Consider the following 21,095-nt stretch of genomic DNA (forward strand, 5'->3'; position numbering starts at 1 on the left):
GGTCAACTTTAGGCCCATTAATCTGCTGAAGGGAATGGGAGATTCTGGGGTTAAAGAAAAGGTTGCCAGATATGTATCTCTGTGGCTACAATTTATAGATGTCCCTATAATAAAAGATGGAATAAGCCTTTTGTGACCGAGCATTCCGGGGAAATTATTGCATTTACAGTAAAGGCATCTGGAATGAGACTTTGCAGTAAGAATTGGAATGAGAAATAAATGAGATGTTGATATCTAACAGAGATAATTTGCTAGTATAGTAAGAACTGGATGATGTGCCCAGTCAATGTGGGTTGCCAGGCTGGTAGTACAGTCATTTCTACATGACAACCTAGCCTGGCAACTGCTTGTAATATAAACACTATATATTTGGGCATCTTTTGGAGCCTGATGTTTCAAAAGGGAATTTCAAGCTGTGTAGAATTATTCAGTGGATTTGCAAAATACTTATCATCATAGGATGATTTTATATTTGACTTTCTGCATGGCCCAAATACCCCAACTGATATCTATGTACTCTGGATGTTGGGCAGGTTTGAAAAATGAAGTGCTAGTGTACTGAGTTGATCAGCGCATGGTTAATCATTGTTGAAGAACAAGGTAAAAACAACTAAAGAAAGGTGCCCATTTTTTATATGGTCCCTCATATGGTGTCCATCGACTCGGACCATAGGTTAATGAGCCAGACGCAATATCAGTTCATCTATGCGCCGCCACCTTCACTCTATAATAGCACTAAATGTCTGAACATGGATTAGAGTCTGGGAACCAGCAATGACTTTCTTCTCCTACTAAACATGACATCAGCCTTTGAGAAGTCATCTTGCTCTTATATTCCATCGACTCTTGTGCTCTTTCTAAGCATCTGCTCACATCCTGAACAGTGTCCTTTCCAGTTGGCACAAAAAGAAAATACAAGTTGATAATGCATTGCTGGAAACCATGGCTGTTTATAGAAAGGCATCTCTAATCTTCAAGACGGCTGAGTGGAACGCTAATGAACTAATGACGTCTCACTAAATTGTCCGACTAAATTTATTGAGCTCCGATAAAGAGTATGAAGCACTTATTATACAGATAGATCTCTGCTGAAGGTTGGAGAATGTATATCTCCTCAGTAAATGCATCTCAGGAACGTTACAATGTCTTGATTCTGGGCAGGATCCAAGAAGAATTACATTTCTTCAACTCATAATTTATAGAGTTTAAGGAAGTTAGTGCTACTGTTGCCTATGTAAAAAGGTGGCTATAACAGACTGAGGCTATGGCTTTGAGGGGATACTCACCTTTAGCATTACTAAATGATAGGACTTGTCAAATTAAAGAAGAACAAAACTAAGAAACTGTAGTTTCTAAATCAGATATCAAAAATAATGACTGATTTTCAAAAATGTGGGTTTTACATAACATATATTAACTGTAAGGCAGGCCCATGCCTTTCTAAACTGTTAATAATTGTAGCAAACTATAGTTATGCCAAGTGAGCACACTCAGTAGGAGTTGTAGAATCTATATCACTTCTAAAAGATTATTTTGTATTGTCAACTTTTCCTTTATTTGTCTGCCAACCCAATCAACCAATTGTAAGGCTAGGTACTGCTGCCTTTTGAGATAAAATGAGAAAGTCATATCATTGCCCCCAAAGTTGTTACCTTGGCTCAAAGAACTGCTGGTAGCACTTTATACATTGCCTACCTTATTCCCATTGTCCCTACCTTATTGACCATTGTACAGGGCTTCGAGGGCTAGCCTCTCAGTTTGTGGACCTACAGCATGCCCTAAGACCAAACACAAATTGGGCTTTTATCCATTTTTTAAACAATAAATGTGTGATACAGTGTTGGACTGGCCCACCGGGATACCAGGAAAAGTCCTAGTGGGCCCAGGTGTCAGTGGGCCCTCATGCTGCTAAACATTTGGCATATTTCATGGTAATTCCCTATTTCTATGAGAACAAAGACGCTAAATAGATGGAAACATAGAGTATAGTATGTAAAAAAAAAAGAGACTAGGAGAATAAAGGTACAGCGAGGAGAGGAAGAAAAATAGTACTATGAGTGGGCCCCTGGTCTAAAATCAATTGGTGGGCCCCTGGTCAAAGGTTTTTGGGTGGGCCCCTGGTGTCCCAGTCCGACACTGGTGTGATACATTTGTTTTGAACTTACGTCAATAGGCGGGTCAAGGTACTTTGTTTGTAGGATGGGTGCTCCCTTGTGGTATACATTGTGGTTCTAGAGCTCTGCTACATGATGCAATATTCTGTTTGTATTTAATGCCCCATGTGGTAGCCAGGACCACGTCTAGGTACTGCATTTCTCTTCCATCTCCTTCCCTCAAGATCTTAGGGTGTATGTGTTATACAGAGCTAAGGTTGGTAGTCAAGTTGGGTTAATGAGGATTAACCGTTGTGGACTAGCTGGATATATATGTGTGTATATATATATATATATATATATATATATATATATATATATATATATATATATATATATATATATATATATATATATATATATATATATATATATATAAACTACAAAAATAATTTCCCCAGCCCACGGCCGCGCAGCTGTGGCTATGTCCAGTGGTAGAGCTAAGGTGGAGGGTGGAGTCGGGGTACTCCTTGCTGTGACTGATGAGAAGAGGGTGCAGGCGGAGTTGTGGTGCAGATCTTTACGCCAGTTTAGCAGCATTGCCTGCCTCTATGCCCCAGAGGGAGTTCTTGCTCCCGTATGGGAATTGCATATACTGTAGATCTGGGTCAGTATTAAGATCTTTACATTGTCATAGCATCCAAATTTTGCAGGGTCTTTTTAGAGTAACTCTTGCAGCACCCTTTCTCCCCAAAGGCAGCTCTGGAAATAGTGGTGATAATAAGTGCAACATCTGCAAAACTGAATGAAAAACAATGTCATGTTTCTGTAGGTCTCACATCTGTGCCCAAAAACCTTCCGAAAGACACCACTCTCTTGGATCTACAGAACAACAAAATCACGGAAATCAAAAAGGACGACTTCAAAGGACTCACCAACCTGTATGTGAGTATCTGTAATTTTCTTTTAAGCCACTTGTGCTGGACTGTGGTGTATGTATATATATATATATATATATATATATATATATATATAATTTTTTTTTTTTTTATGGGGTGTTTAGACATCCCAGATCTTATGGTATAGTCTGTGGATTTAATTTTTACAGATTACTGTTTTTGCATTTTTATAAGTAGTTACATCCTTTTCCTAAAAGCCCTGCCAGTGAGTTTTACCTTTTTCATATTCAGACAAGGTAGTATACATATCCCCAGCGTTCCGTCCATTTGGTGCCAATGCATGTAGTGCTAGATTTTACTGAAATTATAATAATGTTTTTAATCTTTTAATCTAATACAGTGATTGCTTTGGCCTCCAAGGAACAGTGACACAGCACAATTTTGATTAATGTGATCATTAAGTTAATTAATCCACTTGTCATTCAAACTTATTGTGCTGATTTGGAGTCAGCAAGGGGGAGTCAGTATGATGAGATGAGAACCTAGCGTCAGATGGCACTACTGCACGGGTAGCAAAGTGCCACCCACAGGTGAAGGTAACTGCTTTAAAAAGAACGTTAAGCTATTATTAGACAAACGAGACGTCTGCCGTTTCTGCAGAATGAGTAATTATTGCACTATGTGGACTAGGGTATGAGATGGCAAAACAGAATGGCATGGATAACCCATGGGGCAGCCTGTCTCAGCCAGTAACATCCCTAGGACCTTAGGGGCTTTTGAAATTGTCCATGTATGTGGGTTGTTTATTTTAGATGATATATTTTTCCACCACTACTTCTCATGAACACAGTCAGCACTGTATTCTTGAGGCAAAAATAGGTCTTTGTAGCAATTCTGCTACCTGCATGGCATATCGGTGGGTGCACATTTTATACTCTGCAGGGAGTAAATGACCCTCTATATGTGTTTCATTAATATTTAAATACCGCATTAAGGCAATAATAGAAGTGCATAGCAACCTAAGGTTGCAAAGTTCTGTCCAAGAACTCTCATTATGGGATGCAGCAGTACTGCAGCAGTCTTACCATAATTAAATATACAAAAAAAAGCACACAACCATAACCATTATTCTACCTATTTCTCCGTACTTGCACAGGCTTTGGTTATAGTAAACAACAAGATATCGAAAATCAATGAAAAGGCCTTTGAGCCCCTGCAGAAGATGCAAAAACTGTATATCTCTAAAAACAACCTTGAGGAAATACCCAAACACCTTCCCAAATCTCTGGTGGAGCTGCGTATTCATGAAAACAAAATCAAGAAGGTCCCTAAGGGCGTCTTCAACGGACTGAAGAACGTGAACTGTATTGGTAAGGTGACAGTGAGGAGGAACGAGGATGTGAACCAGGCCTGCTCTGTCCTGGTTGCTTCTCTTGTAGTGTAAGACTAGGTTTCATATGGCCAAGCAGGGAATCTGACATACAGAGCTAGCTCAAGAGATGCAGTAACCATTAAATAATATGCTGTTAATAAACAGGCTGATGGAAATAGCCATAGGATGGCCCCATTAGGAGCCTGCTGCTTATTGTGTGTTTGGTGATATCACTTGTTAGATTAAGCTGTGCCTTTGTATCAGCTCTTGGTTAAGGGTCATGTGCAGGAGAGGGTGCAGTAGAGTGTACAGTAGATTCCTGCATGAGGATGGGTGTTTGTGTTGGGTTTAGGGTATAAGGTCACACACATAAATTTCACCCATGACATACCTGATGGAGCACCATCTATGACATATATGACATCTACAGCTTATGGCTTTTTCTAGTCCTCAAAACTCACACACCACTTCATCAGGCCAGAAACCCTGATCATTATATTTGTCCCTCCATTTAAGAATAACTTTCCTTTGTTTCTGCTTTTCAATGACAGTAGGGCAATTTGTCAACTGCAAAACTTGCTAGAATTGTAGTCCAGGCACTTTAGATGCTGTTGAAGAAGAATATACAAAGCTGGAACCCATCACTGTTAGGACTACAGAGCATCTCTTTATAAGTAAGGGGGCACTGAATTATAAAAAGGTGATTATGTTGACCTAAACCTGATTTCTGATATTCCATTAAGAAATGGGAGGTAACCCTCTGGAAAATGGAGGCATTGAGGCTGGCGCATTCGACGGCTTGAAGCTGAACTACTTACGTATTTCGGAGGCAAAACTGTCTGGCATCCCCAAAGGTACAAATTAGATATTACTGCATGCCATTTATCATTCTGCTTAAATTCCTGTTCAAAATAAATGGTTTGTGTCATAATATATATAAAAAAAGTGTAAAAAAAAAAAAAATCCATGAAAACAAATTGATCTTTTTCCAAGGGTAACAAGATGCCCTCTCTCAGGAAAATAGACTCGGCATTTTCAGGGAACAGACCCCCTGGGCATAGTCCTGTCAATTTCACTTTAGGCCTCTTCAAGTCTGCCCTATAGAATGACATTTCCAGGTTTTTTCAGAGACTTGGCATTTGAACGGGTTTGTGCACCACCCCCCTTAAAGCAATATCATAATGATGTGTTAACGAATATGGAAGGCAAACTTTTGTTCAAGAAGGCTTTTATGCCCTTATATCTAAATTCCATTCCACTTCTCTTTACCCTCTTTCTTTAACCAGCCTACAGCTACATACTGGCTCTGTTGTAGCGACATTGAAGCTGGGAAGAGGCATTGTCTAGAATTCAGAAGCATTGCATGACTTCATTGGGAGTGTTGCCAGATCATCACAACCAGGATGGGACTATATAGTCTATAGATAACTCCATGAGATATCTTTTTAGGTTTCTAATAGATTGTACAGAGTAACACCATAAAGCTATTTCATCATAGGGATCCTAATGGAATACATATAGTAGGGGCATGGTGGCCCCTAAAATCTGCTGTACAATAACTAAGCATGCATTTATTGGTCCTGTTATTAATGCAAAATAGATGATGCATATAAAGTATTGTTTACAAGTCACTTCATCTTCATGAGCCACTTTGTATGTATCCTGGTGATCTTATGTTTTGTACATCTTTGGTACCATCTCTTTACATATTGTATATGTTTTCCAGGTCTTCCAAGCAGCCTGAATGAGCTTCACCTTGACAACAATAAGATCCAGGCAATTGAAAAGGAAGACCTTAACCAGTATGCTAGCCTGTACAGGTGAGCCTATTCACTAGTTTAGAGAAATGGGCAATCAACTGCACGGGCAACTGGGAACCAAAGTGCAGGTCATGTACCCAGCACACTGGAAACCGACAATCTCTGCAGAAAGGTGAATTTTGGCAAGATACAGCCAACATAGCATGATCTAGGAAGAACTTTGGTGCTGTTGCACATTTTAAAAACTCTGGACAGAATGGTATGTGGGTTGACACTCAGCTCTGAAATGCCCATGTTTGTTATGTTCCAGACTGGGTTTAGGACACAACAACATCCGCATGATAGAAAACGGCAGCCTGTCTTATATGCCTGTTCTGAGAGAGCTTCACTTGGACAATAACAAACTCTCCAAAGTGCCCCCAGGCTTACCAGACATGAAATTACTGCAGGTAAGGATCTGCCCTCAAAATCTCTCTTGGATACAACAGACAACTTCTCCATGCATTGCATTTCATGCCAAAGATACTTTCGCTGGCAGAATTGTCTTTAGGGGTGCAGATATGGGGTCGACTGCCAAGGACCATGCCAAGGGAGTAGAAGTAAAAGGCATAACAGATATAGTGGAGGAAGATGTTGAGTGTAGGGAAAGATGCAGTATATACTTTTTGGCCAAACTGCCGCCTCTCTGCTGGTGCTAAAATGCATTACTAGCACCAACTGATGTTTATGGCTGCTGAAAGTATAGTTTAGCAACAGCTTAAAGGCCACTTGTATAAATAGTGCCCTTCAAAGTTAATAAAGCCCATGGCTTGACCAATACCAACGACAGACCTACAAAACAAAAACTAATACCAAACAAAAATGTAAAAAAAAAAAAAAAAAATTCTTTGGCTTATAATTTGCCAGATCAGTCTGTACTGAACCAGCAATGGACCCATCAGAATATTTTATATGTAATGTTATAGATGGATCCTTTGTTGTAGAACAAAAACAGATCTTTGTCTATTGCAGAAAGCAGACATAGACAAGTAGATAGAAACATACCAAGAAACACAAGGGCTTTCCTATATAAACACTGGGCATATCTGTCTCAGGGCAGTAACTATGGTGACCTACAAAGCAGGGCCAAAACAGAAGGATGCTCAAGGCAAGCCCTGACCATTATAGTCAAACCAGATTCTAAGGCCTAGTCTTGTCTAGGCATAACAGGGCTTGTCCTTGGCAGATCAACGTGTAAATTAAGTAATCCAACACTATAATATTGCGATGTACCGTACACTATTGAAGTGGTAAATAAGGACAGTTTGGTACACTCCTTATATTCACCCCACCCTGAGCTATGCCAAGACCCAAAGGGGACAATTGGGAGGTATGGGATAATTATGGATGATTCGACCAATAACCATCCATCATCTTCATATTTAGGTTGTGTACCTGCACTCCAACAACATCACCCAGGTCGGCGTCAATGACTTCTGCCCTATAGGATTTGGAGTGAAACGTGCCTACTACAATGGAATTAGCTTATTTAACAACCCCGTTCCCTACTGGGAAGTGCAGCCGGCCACTTTCCGTTGCGTCACCGACCGATTGGCTATCCAGTTTGGCAATTACAGGAAGTAAAGAAGGTGGAACATGAATGCAGGAACCCCATTGTAAGAGACATAAAACAGACATGAAGAGAGCAGAAGAAACAAACCCACAAAAATGACCAATTATGTTTAATACAAGGGTGTGTAAGACCTAAAAACAATAATAACCCCCCTTCCGACACCCAAGTGTAGGTATCTGCCCTGCCCTGCCTGTCTTACTGTCTTCTGGCGCCGGTGTATATAGAACATGGAAGGATGTGCAGGTAGCGCTATTCTCATACAACCACAAATTGTGTAAACCCACCCCAGTACCCACACAATGATAAGCTTTTGCTCATTGCATTGTGCTTGAAGCTCCCCCTTCCCTTTAATAGGATGCTTGTAGCATTGTACAATGGCCAAATCAACTGCAAGCTTTTGGTTCTTATACCCCCTACCATTCCAATACAGTAGTCCTTGAGCAGTCTGTATATAGGCTTCTGCAGTCACACTAACAGCTCACAAGCACCCAGTTCAATCACTCTGCTTGAGCTGCCATATGTCTTTATTTTCATACATATCACCCTTAGAAGAATATCATTCCACTTCTGTAGTCTTTAACCCCTTCAGTAATGAGATACATTGCAGAGCAATGGCTTGTTTACCCTCACATCACCTGATAGGTCTTGCCAGCATATTGGTTTCATCATATTTAACCCCTTATTTAAGTTATGATGACCACTTTTGCTTTAGGAGCAATTAAGCGGCCTGGAATAATGGCATAGCACTTTTTACTTGTGTGTTCACAACTTCATGCAATTTTATTTTTAAGTAGAAAAGTCATATGTATCCCGCCTCGAACCTCGCTGGGGAATATGCTTGGTCACATTGCCATCTACAGGAGGAGAAAAGGCACTGCATGATTTATAGGCTTCCAAAAATGTGTCCTTTTAAATATAAATTTCATTAATAATCTAGCAAGAGAAGGAGGGTGATTACACTGCATATGGCAAAGTGGAAACCACATAACAAGAAGTCTTCTAGCGGAACACAAACATTCCATTTGAAAGACCAAAGATCAGGGATGGGAAGCTTAAATAATATTCTGGAGAGCCTTGCCATATCTGATTATGCCAAAGAAACCCTCCCATTTATGCAGCTTATGGGTATAAATGGAAAAGTGTATTTTTAGGAAAGGTAGCAGTCATTTCAGTTGGTGTCTAGTTATTGTATATCCAGTGCGATGTGAGGATGGAATACTTACAAACTGTGCTGAGCATTTTTTTTAGCATCAAATAATGAAGCATTAAAATATTGTCTTTTTCTCCCTTTTCTTATGTCACTTTTGATTGATCGGGTTGTTCCGGCAGCATGAATTAGTTTCAGTAGCAGCAATTGCAGGTCACACTGCCATCAGGTGCCCTATGTCGTCAAAGTGAGCTTAATCTGAAGGGGGTATTCCTCAAATCTCAAGTTTACGGGTCGGACTGACCCACCTGGATACTGGCGGAATTCTGGTGGAATACTGGTGGGTACCAGTAGGGCACCCTAGGCCCGCTGATGTTCGTTGCCCCTGTCCCCTCCCTTTTTATTCTCGCAAATTTTAATTTTCTGGACTAACGGGGATTAGAGCATAGAAAATTTAAAAAACGATTTTATCTCCTGCACATCAACCGTGTTTCTGAACCAATTTGGGTGTGGTTGGGCAGCATACAGCCCCTAAAATTCTGCCGTCCTAGACCCAGGCCTTGGCACACAGCAGAGCCCTTGAATAGGCAGAGTTGGACTAACCTGTTACATTGCCAAAGGCTTCCACGTTGGTCCCAAGCCCTAGTAAGCCCCAACCAAAGACAATTCCATTCAATAATTTATGAATTCTTAATAATCGTTAGAATGGGCTCTAGATTTCATGCTCTTTGGTGGGTTCTCTGACACTACCTCACTACTCAGAATATGTAGAATAATGTTATTACTTAAATATGCAGTTATTAATGGAAAAAAGAACAAGTCAGGGTGGAAGACTAAAGCTGGTCATAGACGTGCAGATTTGCTTTCATATCTGACGAACGTTCGTTCGGTGCCTGACCTGCCACTTACCATTGAGATCAAATAAAGTAGTAAAACTACAGATCAGACAATGTTCTGCCCGTTTCTGCCAATTGTACGAAAGTTAGGTCCGACAAAAGCTGGTGACAGTCTCCCACTGATATCGTGAGATCGGCAATACATGCAGAGATACTAAATTTACTAAAGGGCGAAGTAACTAACTGACGTCATTTCGAAACTTCACGATTTACTAACGGGCGCTGGCTAAATTAGCTAGCGAAGGAGATAGACTCTATCGCTACATTGCACTCTAACGCCAGGCTAATTTTGCTCTGGTGAATGGATGTAACTAGGCAAATTCACTAAGATACGGATTTTACTGAACGTTACCTCTTACGCCAGACTTGCCTTCGCCACCTCAGACCAGGCGAAGTGCAATAGAGTAGATAGGAGTTCCTCAAAAAAAAGTTGAAAAAAAAGTCCCAAAAAAACGCTGGCGACTTCTCAGTTTTTCAAGGTGATAGGCTGCAAAAGATCGTAAATTTTTTTTAGGGTACCCGGCTTCCCCCCTACATTTCCTTACATATGGCACATGGCATTTTATTTTACTAAGGTTCCCTGGGCTTGTGCAGTGTAAGGTATTTGCTGCAACATATAGGTCCATTAAAATTTAACTTGCCGCCGTATGCAAATTAGCCATCGCTATCGCAACTTCGATTTGCTTGCCGAATTAACGATAGCGAAACTTCGCCATCGTTCAGCGTCCTGGATGCAACTTCGCATTTTAGTGAATTAGTGGCGAATTGTGGCGATGTGAGCGAACACACGCAGGCGAATTTCCGCAGGTTAGTGAATTTGCGCCATTATCAGTTGGCGACAGAAATTTTCTAACCTGTACAATCATCTGAACAACCGATCACTATGGAACGCAAAATGTCAGGACAATCCACACGGCCCAAAAATCATACAAAACGGAGATCCGTACGATCAAATCTTTCCATCTATGGCCAACTTAAAGGCATTGACAGTAAATCATATTAATTGACTGACAATTTGCTTTAACCCCCATTAATAAATTATGCCTTTTGGACATCCATTGTGGTCAAATTGTAACGGAAGTGGTCTATGGTACTCAATGAGGTTTTAGCTAGGTTTACAAGTGTTGACTCTGGAAAACTCAAAGGGGGTAGTTTAGGCTGAAGGCCACTTACAGTAAGAATTCGGAAGAATAGTTATATGCTCTTTTAGATACACCAGAAGGTGAATATCTGTTTGCTAGATATTCTTGGAACTATGTTCAAATGACTGATACACTTGTATTTTCCTGCATCTTTACTCATTTCATGAGCAAAGGGGAGCCTCTGAAGATTAGTGGCCTCTTATACAGGCGAGGCATGATCACCCTAGACAATGTGGAAGAAGCCTTAAAAGTGACCCTGGCCAATATTCTTGCACACAGGTTTAACAGACAGAGGCCATACGGATCACCATTCCATTTATTTTGGAAGGATCAAAAGAGCAAAAATGTAGAGGAGATGCAGCTCATATTCAATTGCTAATCTACCAATGCAACAGACACTAGCTGGCATGGCACTTTGGACCAATAGCCATGCCAGAAAGATATTGATCTCTGTGGATCCAGGCCATAGTGGTGCCCAGCCAAGGACAATTCCTAAAAACCCCTATTTTTTTTCTGCCATAATTCTATATACAGTAACACCTATAAGATTTAGCACCATCTACATGTAATTGTTGTGACAATGGGCCATTGATGTCAGTTTTTCTCGTGGGTCCTAGGAGAGCCAGTCCAACACTGTCTACCAATATAAATACCATCATGCATACAAACCTTGCAGAAGACACTGTTCATCTCAAATTTCTCACTCTTGGCTTTTCTGAAGTACAAATCCCAAAATCCATAAGGAGACAGCTGCCGTTCATGCACCGCCCTGTTCTGAAAATATTCATGTTTGATTATATTCTCCTGATGCAGCCTAAAATTCCATTAGGCTTCCTGGCATCTGATCTTTCTGTCTTCGTGTGTGGGAGAGTCTGCATTTAATTAGCTTTTCCTATTATCTCCTTTGTGCACTGGAACACCTTTCAAGATCATCTAATCTATTTTTCTCTGTAGGATGCTGGTTTAACCTCTCTTACATAAAGGGACGCACTGGGACATACCTATGAGTACAGAGATCTTGCTATAGCAAGAGGTTGGGTTTCTGATTTACACTAATTTTTTCCCCAATGTATGTCTGTAATTATTTTTCAGACTTGGCCTCCTCTACTCATATAAGAGCTTTCAGCTTTTGTTTGTTTTTTTTAGATTATTGCCAATCCTGCATCTAATACAGGGAAGAATCCCAAAAGCATGAGAGTGGACAGAACTGGTCATCATAATGTGTGCCCCAGACCTAAAGGTAGCCATACACGGGCATATATAAGATGTCGATTTAGGTCCTTTAGAACAATAAGGCAGCTTAACTGCTCAGCACCACTGTCTTCTTTCCTTTCCTATGCATCCCTTGCGGCTAGGGTTGCTACTTATTTAAAAATTTTCACCTTCTACAGGCTGATGGGAAGGTACAACAAAAAGCCCTGATGTAAAGGGGGCAGGGCCTAGACACAGAGTGATGACAAAATGAGTGGTGACGCAACGGACAGGTCAAGGGAATATTATAGAGAGGTTGGAGAACTGAAAGGGTAAGTTTGTGGCAGATTACCATCTCAAGTAAGCGGGCCAGGGGTTCAATTTAAGGGTATTACAAAATTACCACATTACCAGTAAATATGCAATGCAGATCCAGCCTTGGAATATGTTCTATTGGCTAAACCAGAAAAATACCGTCTGGTGCCAACCCTACTAGTGGCTGGTCTGGGCTGCACACATGTGCAGTAGAGCCATATTGTTAAGAAGAAAGCCATTTGCTATACTGCACATACAGTATATGCCTAGACATTCGTGCAGTATGTTTGAAATCATCCAGCGGTCCCAACCAAAAACTTTGGTCAGCATTATCCATGTTGGTTTCAGATTTTCTCCCACCCTGTTGCGAGGCCTAACAAACACCCAGGAATATAGTTCACCAAGCAGAAGCACAGGGGTCAAACATGTAGGGAAGGCAAATGTTGCCTTGCTGCAGCCTTCAGCTCCGTTCCCTTTGGAAGCCCTCAAGGTGAGCACCAGCTTTCTGTTTCCTTGACAGCAAATGGCAGGCTGATGACATAATAACATTACGAGGGAGCAACATGCAGGAGGAGGCTGCGTAGTTGTGTGCACCAAACGAGTGTGTCAGGGTTACTGCTTTTCACGTCACCATGGAGACACAGCCATGCTTACGTAACCCAGGAAACAAGTGAATGGCTCCTTGGCTCCTGCCGTTTAGTGATGTGATGGTCCGAAAGGCAGCCGTTCTGGGGTAGCGTCGTGCAAAGATGTACTTAATTGTCAGAAGTTATGCTCAAGTGGATGATGGGTAACAGAAAGAAAATACAGACATCCATTAAGAGCCAACAACCTACAAAGACTAATATATGTTTGCTCAGAAAGGTTCATAGTCATACCATATGTAATAAAAAAGCACTATGATTGCCCAGGTGCAGTAGCCCATAGCAACCAATAGTTGCTGAAGTGGTTGCAACTTTGCACCTTTTATTACATTGTGGATTCAATTCAGCTTGTTCAATTGTGGCTGCAACAGTGACATAAGCAGGCGAGCATGGGCTTATGATGAATGCAGGTCATGGGAGCGACTGGGGCAGAGATGGGGTAAGTTGGAGCTGGAACTAGGGCAGGCCGTTATTGAATAGGTCGGTATGGGTGGGAGAATGTATGAAGAGGAACATCTGAGGTCAGAGCACTAGCAAATCAAACATCAGCATTAGTTCACTTGCATAATCAGCTGAGCATACCTGCCAGAAGCAAAGTGATGGCAGTTGGGCTGCTTCTGTGTAGTCACCCGAGCTGATTTCAAGTATTTTGGTGCCTGAGCTAGAGTCCTGTAGCAGGTCGGGTACCCATGGAATACCTGCAAAGAGGTCATGATTCAGACATACGTAAAATTCCTGGTTTCCTGACCGTGCAGAAGGTTCATGGGTACCCTGTAAAGATGTTCCAGCATGCGGGACCCGCGGCTCGATCAGGTTCGGGCCGAGACGCACAAGGAATTCAGGCTGCAGGCGGGTTCAGGCCAGGCGGCACTTCATGTCAGAGACATGGGGGATCGGATATAAAAAGGGAAGCAGACTGGCAGGTTAGGGTCAGGGCACCTGACAATAAGGACTACAAGGAAAACTCTAATCTGCAGCAACCCCTCCCAGCTCTAAACAGGGCCAGCAATAGTGGTTAGTAAGGATTGATACAACCTTTACTCTCATACATTTAAATAACTCAAAAACATGATGACCCACTGCTAATTAGAATCCTGCTGCCTACACCATACTAAAAGGTAATTTAAAGGCTAACTATCCCTTAATGGTGATGTTTATTGGAGCTGCAAAGTATGGAAAAAGATTTTAGACCCGATAGCCTAGCTGTGGCTAAGCACCTGCTTCCTTGTTCTACCACTGTACCCTCCTTAGCAATAATAGTGCCTTACTATATCTACTCTTCCCCTTTGTACTTGCCCCTCTGAATTTCAAAGACACTTTTACAACAGCTTCAAATGCTGAATTAAGACGTCTTCTCCTCCCTCCAAATGTACTAGCTCGGCATCCTCCAACTCGCTCTCCTTGTACTTACACTGTACTGTACATCATTTAGATTTCTCGCCTTTTGCAATCAGTTTGGAAACTTTAGTTTCCATAACAACGTAGCTAAACTCTTCATTACAGTCTCCATTTACAGGGGGGAAATGGTTTTATATATAGAAACATTCTTTTTATCCTCTTTCTTTTTTGTTCCATTGGAGCCACAAGAATAGAGCAGCGGAGACACATTGGACTGAATAAAAAGGGCGACATTGAGTCTGAAAGAGGAAACACTAACTGTCGTTTTATGTGGGCAGTTTGGTAACTTCATTATTCTTGTTTTAGGAATCCACTGTCATCATCAATGTGAAAATTATTTGAAATTACAGAAAATCTTAGAAATTGTTGATAAGTGGCTCTCTAAGCCAGGTCGGAGAGAGCCAGTGGATCTACATGCATATGGGCGTGAGCATGCACCTTGCCTGCCTTCTTCTCCCAAGGAAAACTGTGCCTGACTAGAACCAGCAGTACAAAAAAAAGTAAAAATATTAAGAGAAACGAAAATAGAAATATTAATTGAAAAAAGCTAGTTTAAAGCATTAATCAATTCCTGTATACAACCCAAGGGTATAATTCACCCCTTTGGCCCCAAAAGGGCTCTCTATACTCCTGTCTTCCCCATCCTATCAGGTCTGCTTCCTCTAACCTTATGCACCTGATTATTAAAGTATAAGAATGCAACAGCTGCCTTTAATAAAACTCAGGAAATCTTTTCAGTAGGGCCAAAGACAAGAAATAAAATAAATAGCAGTGTGTTGGGAGTTTCCTTAACTGAGATGGATCTTGGGGTTTTTGTAGATAACAAGTTGTTCAATTCCGGGCAGTGTCATTCTGTGGCTACTAAAGCAAATAAAGTTCTGGATTTTTACGATCGTACTACAATCGTATGATCTTAAAAATCCTTTGAATTCGACTTCAAATGTCGGACTCTCCTATTTGATGGTCAAATTTCGAAGTTTTTTTCACTTTGAAATTCGACCCTTGATAAATCGGCTCCTAAATCATAGGCTGAAATGACTTGGATGATTTCTTGGACAGACCGAGTATCAAAGACTATTGTGATACTAAACTCTATAATCAGTATAGATATGGGTATATATAATTTATGTGAAAGTAGGGAGGGGTGTATGGGGTATATGGATGCTGGGTTTTCATTTGGAGGGGTTGAACTTGTTGGACTTTGTCTTTTTTCTACCCAATTTAACTATGTAACTATGTATGAGCTAAACAGAAAGATGCGGAATGAGGGGACATTTATGTCCACCTTTGTGCTTTTCCTTTGGATTCAGGCTAAGAGCCCAATCAATTAGTACAGCGGAACATAAGGACTTTCTGTTAGAGTTGAGCATCCTCAATTCACCGGCAACACAGAATTATCAGATTAAATGCCCCTCCGACTGGCTATACATTCCTAGATTTGGCCTTAATGGAAAGAGAAGGAACCACCGACAATCCCCCTTTCAAAATACATGACACCTAATCCTTGAGAGCCATCTTACCCAACAAAGTAAAGTGCGCATCCCTGTCTGGGATCCAGCTGCTGCTCAAACTGCCAGAAAGGGGATGTAGTATGTCATCCACGGAAGTGCACCCCCATAACAATTCAGGGATATTATACCTGTGCGACAACTTTTGCCATTTATGGCACACATCTATATACTTCTTTCCACAACACACCAGAAATTGAGCCCTAAGAGAGACAGAAAGCCTGTAAATATAAAACCAGTTCCATTAGAAAGTTTAAATATTGCTTTATCCTTAAGGCAGTCTCATTATCTGCAAACACTTAATTCTTTTGCTAGCTTCTGTGCTATTGCTTAGCAACCTGAGTCTGTAGGTGTAATATTGAAGGTTTCTTAGCTCCAGGCTTTAAGTGCTCCTATTTATGTGCGTCCCAGACTTACCCCAAAACAAACATGGCTATTTGAATAATCAAGACTACGCTTGGCCAGGATGTTCTGTTAAAACCTGCTCTGTAAGAAATATTCAAGGAGAATTAAAATCAAAACTAAAAAGCAGTAAATACATGAATATGCTTACATTTACAGACACAAAAATGTAGATGAAGATGCATTTTGCTTTCTTGCTGCTACTTAACTTTAGTTAAAGTTTCCCTGCACACATCAGCCTTTTAGGGCATTGGTTGTTAACCTGTTTTAAGTTTAAGCCAGCCTTTGGCAAGGGACCCCCTTGCAGGTCCACCATTGTGTCAGGAGCCCCTCAGCACATAAAATGAGTACAGAGAACTCCAAAAAACTTTGGGAGAGCAAATACATATTCACCCCAAATCTCACCCTAACTGACCTTCACGCTGGGCTTTTAGATGTATCTAGGAGAGAAAATGGCCATTCTTCCCAATATTATCCCTAACTGGCCTTCAGGCTGAAACCCTCTTGTGACTGTTCCAAGCCCTCCAGGGGCCCAGTCCCACAGGTTAGGAACCTAGGGAATATTAATGTAGGATGACAGTGGGCTTTGTACAACTTTTTCCATAAAGGCTAAACAATCTTGTTAGTATTGCATGGGAGGGTTGAAATGTGTGGGACACATGGGTTTATCCAGGTGACCAGTGGTTTCAGGCCAATAAAGCACTTTTTTAAAGCTTGTAATGGGCAGGTGGAGGCTTAGACTAAGCCCATGGCCATCTCGATGGAAGTACATCCAAAAACCTTTAACGTACATTTTATGGCCATCTGCCATTGTTTATTTACATAATTGTTCCTGCCTCTGCCCCTCTAGTGATGTCAGAGATGGGTGGGTACGGCAAAAGTTTGTAAGCTAGGTTGGGATGACTCCAGGTTGGGAAAGGATGGGTTAGGGTCAGGCTTGGGCCAACTATCAGTATGGACATTAATAGTGCCACATCTTAGCAAGAAAAGTTTCCTGGGATCCCCTCTAAGGGTGCATAGTATGATGGAATGATTTCATAAGAGCTGGATGAATCTTGGAATGTCGCATCGAACAAACTGATTCATTAAAAGTTGGCTAGTTATGAGACATAGAATAGCAGTACACAGTATATGCAATTGATCTTCTCCAAGCAGCAGCAAAGGGTTCCAGGTGGTTCCAGTCTTGTTTATTATGCATGCGACATCATTCCTGGAGCTGCTAATAATATCGACTCATTTGTTTTTCACACTCTCACTGCTAGTGTTGAACTGTACTGTTGGCTTAGTCATTAACAGATGACTTCTGTGACAGGTTCCTTGAGTTTGGTGGGATGCATAGTGTTTAATATTTGCCAGTGCAAATCTGTTGAGGCTCACTTTTGCCTCTCCCTGTGTGATATTGCAGAGAAACCCAGACCTCTTGGCAGCCAGCAGGTGGAGCTCTAAGCAGAGGTTGTAAGAACAGGCCCATTAGATAACTAGATATACAAAAGTATCTAATGTAGAAAACAAAAACATGACAATGGCCATCTAAGGGGCTTATTAAATAAAAAATCATATATTTCTTAAAAAGTGGTATCATTTGCCATTCTTTAACATTCTTTCACAGAATTCCATTACCCCCAGAATGTGTATTGATCACTATGCTTTTTTGCCCTGCAGCACCAATCTATTTTCTTTTCTATTTGGAATTTTGACAGAATCGGGGCAGAGGCCAAGGTGTAACAATAAAATAAAAGTTACCCTAAAATGAAAAAAACAAAACGATTTGACACAGGGTTGGACAGTGCCAGCGGACACTGAGAAAAAAAGGAGGGTGACAGAAGGGAGAGCGACGGAAGGGAAAATCTTCTACTGGGCCATCAGGATGTTTTTTTTACCCTAGATCTGGAAGAAGCCTGGGGCTGGCATTGACAGAACAAGCTCAGACAGAAGCACCAGGCCTGGGCTACAGAAGGACACCTACAGGCTTAGTAAGGTAGAGGCAGGGTTGGACTTGGCCGGCTGGCCACCGGAAAAAAACCTGGTCGGCCAGCGGCCCAGATCCGCACCATGCGCCTCTTCCTCTCTTTGCTGGCTGCGGCAAAAACAGTGCACATGCACATGCGCACAGCAGGGTGGGCCCCTGAGGCATAGCTCAGGTGGGCCCCCCAGTCCGACCCTGGGTAGAGAAGGCCAATAAGTTTGCCACCTATGCCTATATAGGGCTAACCTACCGGGTTGCCTAGGGAGCCCAGTCAGCTTGGCCCGGCCCTGATTGAGATAAAGGTACTGGAGTCATTAACACTTCAACCACAAAAGATGGTTTTGCCTTTGGATTAGACTGAGGACGTCAATCCAAGGGGAAAGTCAAAGGAAGGAAAAAAATTGCAAAGGTCAAGCAAACCTCATCATTTGTATTTGCAGAAGAGAATTTTCCTGGAGACAGAGCCTCTCTGGGTATGCCTGCTTCCTGTGTTAATATGGATGCCTTGTCTGCCTTTGCTCAAATAAAACCCAGTTCTATTGCTTCTGGCAGCCTCCGCTTTCTGTGTCTGCTAAAGGAAACAGTGATCTGTGCCCAAACTCACCTTAAACTTCTGGAAACTCTGGGGCAATGCAGATGTGCATCCCTTGCTTCATTCTAGTATCAAAAATGTAATGTTGATACTTTTCTGCTGTTGCCTTGGGGGGCAGGCCTCTACACACAGGTGCCTACAACTCCCAGCATCCTATTGAAAAAGTTAAAGGAAAACTATACCCCCCAAACAATGTAGGTCTCTATTAAAAGATACTGAGTAAAACAGCTCATGTGTAAAACCCTGCTTCATGTAAATGAACCATTATCATAATAATATACTTTTTTAGTAGTATGTGCCATTGGGTAATCATAAATAGAAAATTGCCATTTTAAAAAATAAGGGCCGCCCCCAGAGATCGTAGGATTCACTGTGCACACATACAAACCACATGTAAGGTCACATGAGCCAATTAACAGACAGAGTGGTGTCTTTTGCTTCCTCACTTCTTCCTGTTACAGTTAGTGTTGTAGTATTTCTGCTCAGGTGATCTCTGAGGCAGCACAGATAGAGTCACGAAATGGTGGTTCAAGGCAAGAGATGTAAAAGGACAATATTTATGTAAATATATATTCCAGTTTGGTAAGATTCTTTAATATGTCATTCAATTTGATATAAACTATCTGTTGCTTAAGTGTTCATTTTGGGGGTATAGTTTTCCTTTAAAGCAGTATAGTATCAGTTTGAGGATGCCACGGACACCAGACTTTGTCAGCCTTGGTGCACTGTTGCCTACATCTCCTCCCATCATCCTGTCTGGTCACTCAGAAGCTGTTAAGGCAGTTGAGACTGTGTCAGATCAATTTGTGGGTGCAGCTGGCATCAAAGGCTTCTTACAGAATTGTGCATTTTTGTTCTATATCAGTGCATACAACTCCCATTATCCTCTCTGGATCTGCAGAAACACTTATAATTGTAGAGACAGCGGTTGGTCAATTTGGATAGTGCTGACATGAGGGGAAAAGCTTTTTCTCGTAGAAAAGCCAAGTACTGCTATGCACAAGTACCTACAAATAAAAAAAATTCTCTCTGGTCCAGCTGCACAGACAATAAACTATAAATTTGAAGATGCTATTGAAAGAAGGACAGTTTTGTAGCGGTAAGTTCCAGTTTTCCAATGACACTGACACCAGGTAAAGTTGCCTCCAGCTGAAACCTGATTTGATTGCAATGCTCTAGGGCCAAACGATCGCATTATACAAAGGAGATGTGTGCCAATGGTTTGTAGGACTACATCAACTGTCCAATGTGGTCCTCGATCACAGGAAAAAATCAAACCTGCCTGATCAATATCAGCCCGATTTTTGGTCTGACTTTTTTAATTAAAATAGTCAGAAGAATTTGGATTTTGATAAATAAGGATCCCCATGTTTGTAAAAGAATACAGATATATAAATGTTTATTGTTTTGGTCCTGGAAAAACCCTCTTGCCAAGAACGCCCCCGTGATTTGCATTTGTGAACAATTGGCTACTGTATATCTGCCAGGCACACTCTCCCTTATAGAGTAAATCAATTTCTGCAGGGATGGAGGCCATTAGCTTCACATTTAAATGCTCCATTACAAAGTCTAGGACATCAAGACTCCTTTCCAGTCACCTTTAGAAACCCAGGGGAAATCTTAAGTGCAGGAAACACCCATGCTACTGTTTAACAAAGTTATAAGGTACACTCAGTTTTGCATTTGCAATTCTGCTCCAGCATGCTCTCCACTCTCTATTACCATTTGTATTCTTTCAATGCTGGTCAGCAACATTTGCAACATTCAGGAGCAGACATAATTTTTAAGCCGAATGCCAGATTGACTATATCCATGTACATGTATTATATACATGTATAAATATATACATGTATATGTATTATATACATTATATATATTTATAGTTGTTTCATTATATCTTCTTTTGAGGAAGTATTTGTTTGTGGCGATCTTCAAGATATTGCAAAATAAAGACAAAAGAGATGCCCTAGACATGAGCCCACCCTAAAACAAATGTGGCATGCCCCTCAAATGGCAAAAAGTTACAACTTTTAAAGACAATCCAGCTTTAAAATATGAAAAAATTTATATTTAATAATTGTTATGACTTTTTGGAACACAGGATATGATATCACTGACATAAGATTGAGGAGCATGAAGTTTCATCTCATCAGTTTGC

At 41.2% G+C, this 21,095-nt stretch overlaps 1 protein-coding gene across 1 annotated transcript in view; it reads left to right on the forward strand.

Annotated features, from left to right (window-relative positions):
- bgn.S (biglycan S homeolog) overlaps positions 1-9,026 on the forward strand; it is a 29,887-nt gene extending 20,861 nt beyond the window's left edge. Inside the window, 6 exon segments of the mRNA NM_001092797.1 lie at positions 2,926-3,038; positions 4,149-4,362; positions 5,108-5,218; positions 6,091-6,184; positions 6,435-6,573; positions 7,550-9,026. Coding sequence (NP_001086266.1) covers positions 2,926-3,038; positions 4,149-4,362; positions 5,108-5,218; positions 6,091-6,184; positions 6,435-6,573; positions 7,550-7,747 — 869 coding nt within the window. The 3' untranslated portion in view covers positions 7,748-9,026.
- Positions 9,027-21,095: the final 12,069 nt, after the last annotated feature.

This window comes from Xenopus laevis, chromosome 8S (genome assembly GCF_017654675.1).
Source record: "Xenopus laevis strain J_2021 chromosome 8S, Xenopus_laevis_v10.1, whole genome shotgun sequence".
Taxonomy (NCBI): Eukaryota; Metazoa; Chordata; class Amphibia; order Anura; family Pipidae; genus Xenopus; species Xenopus laevis.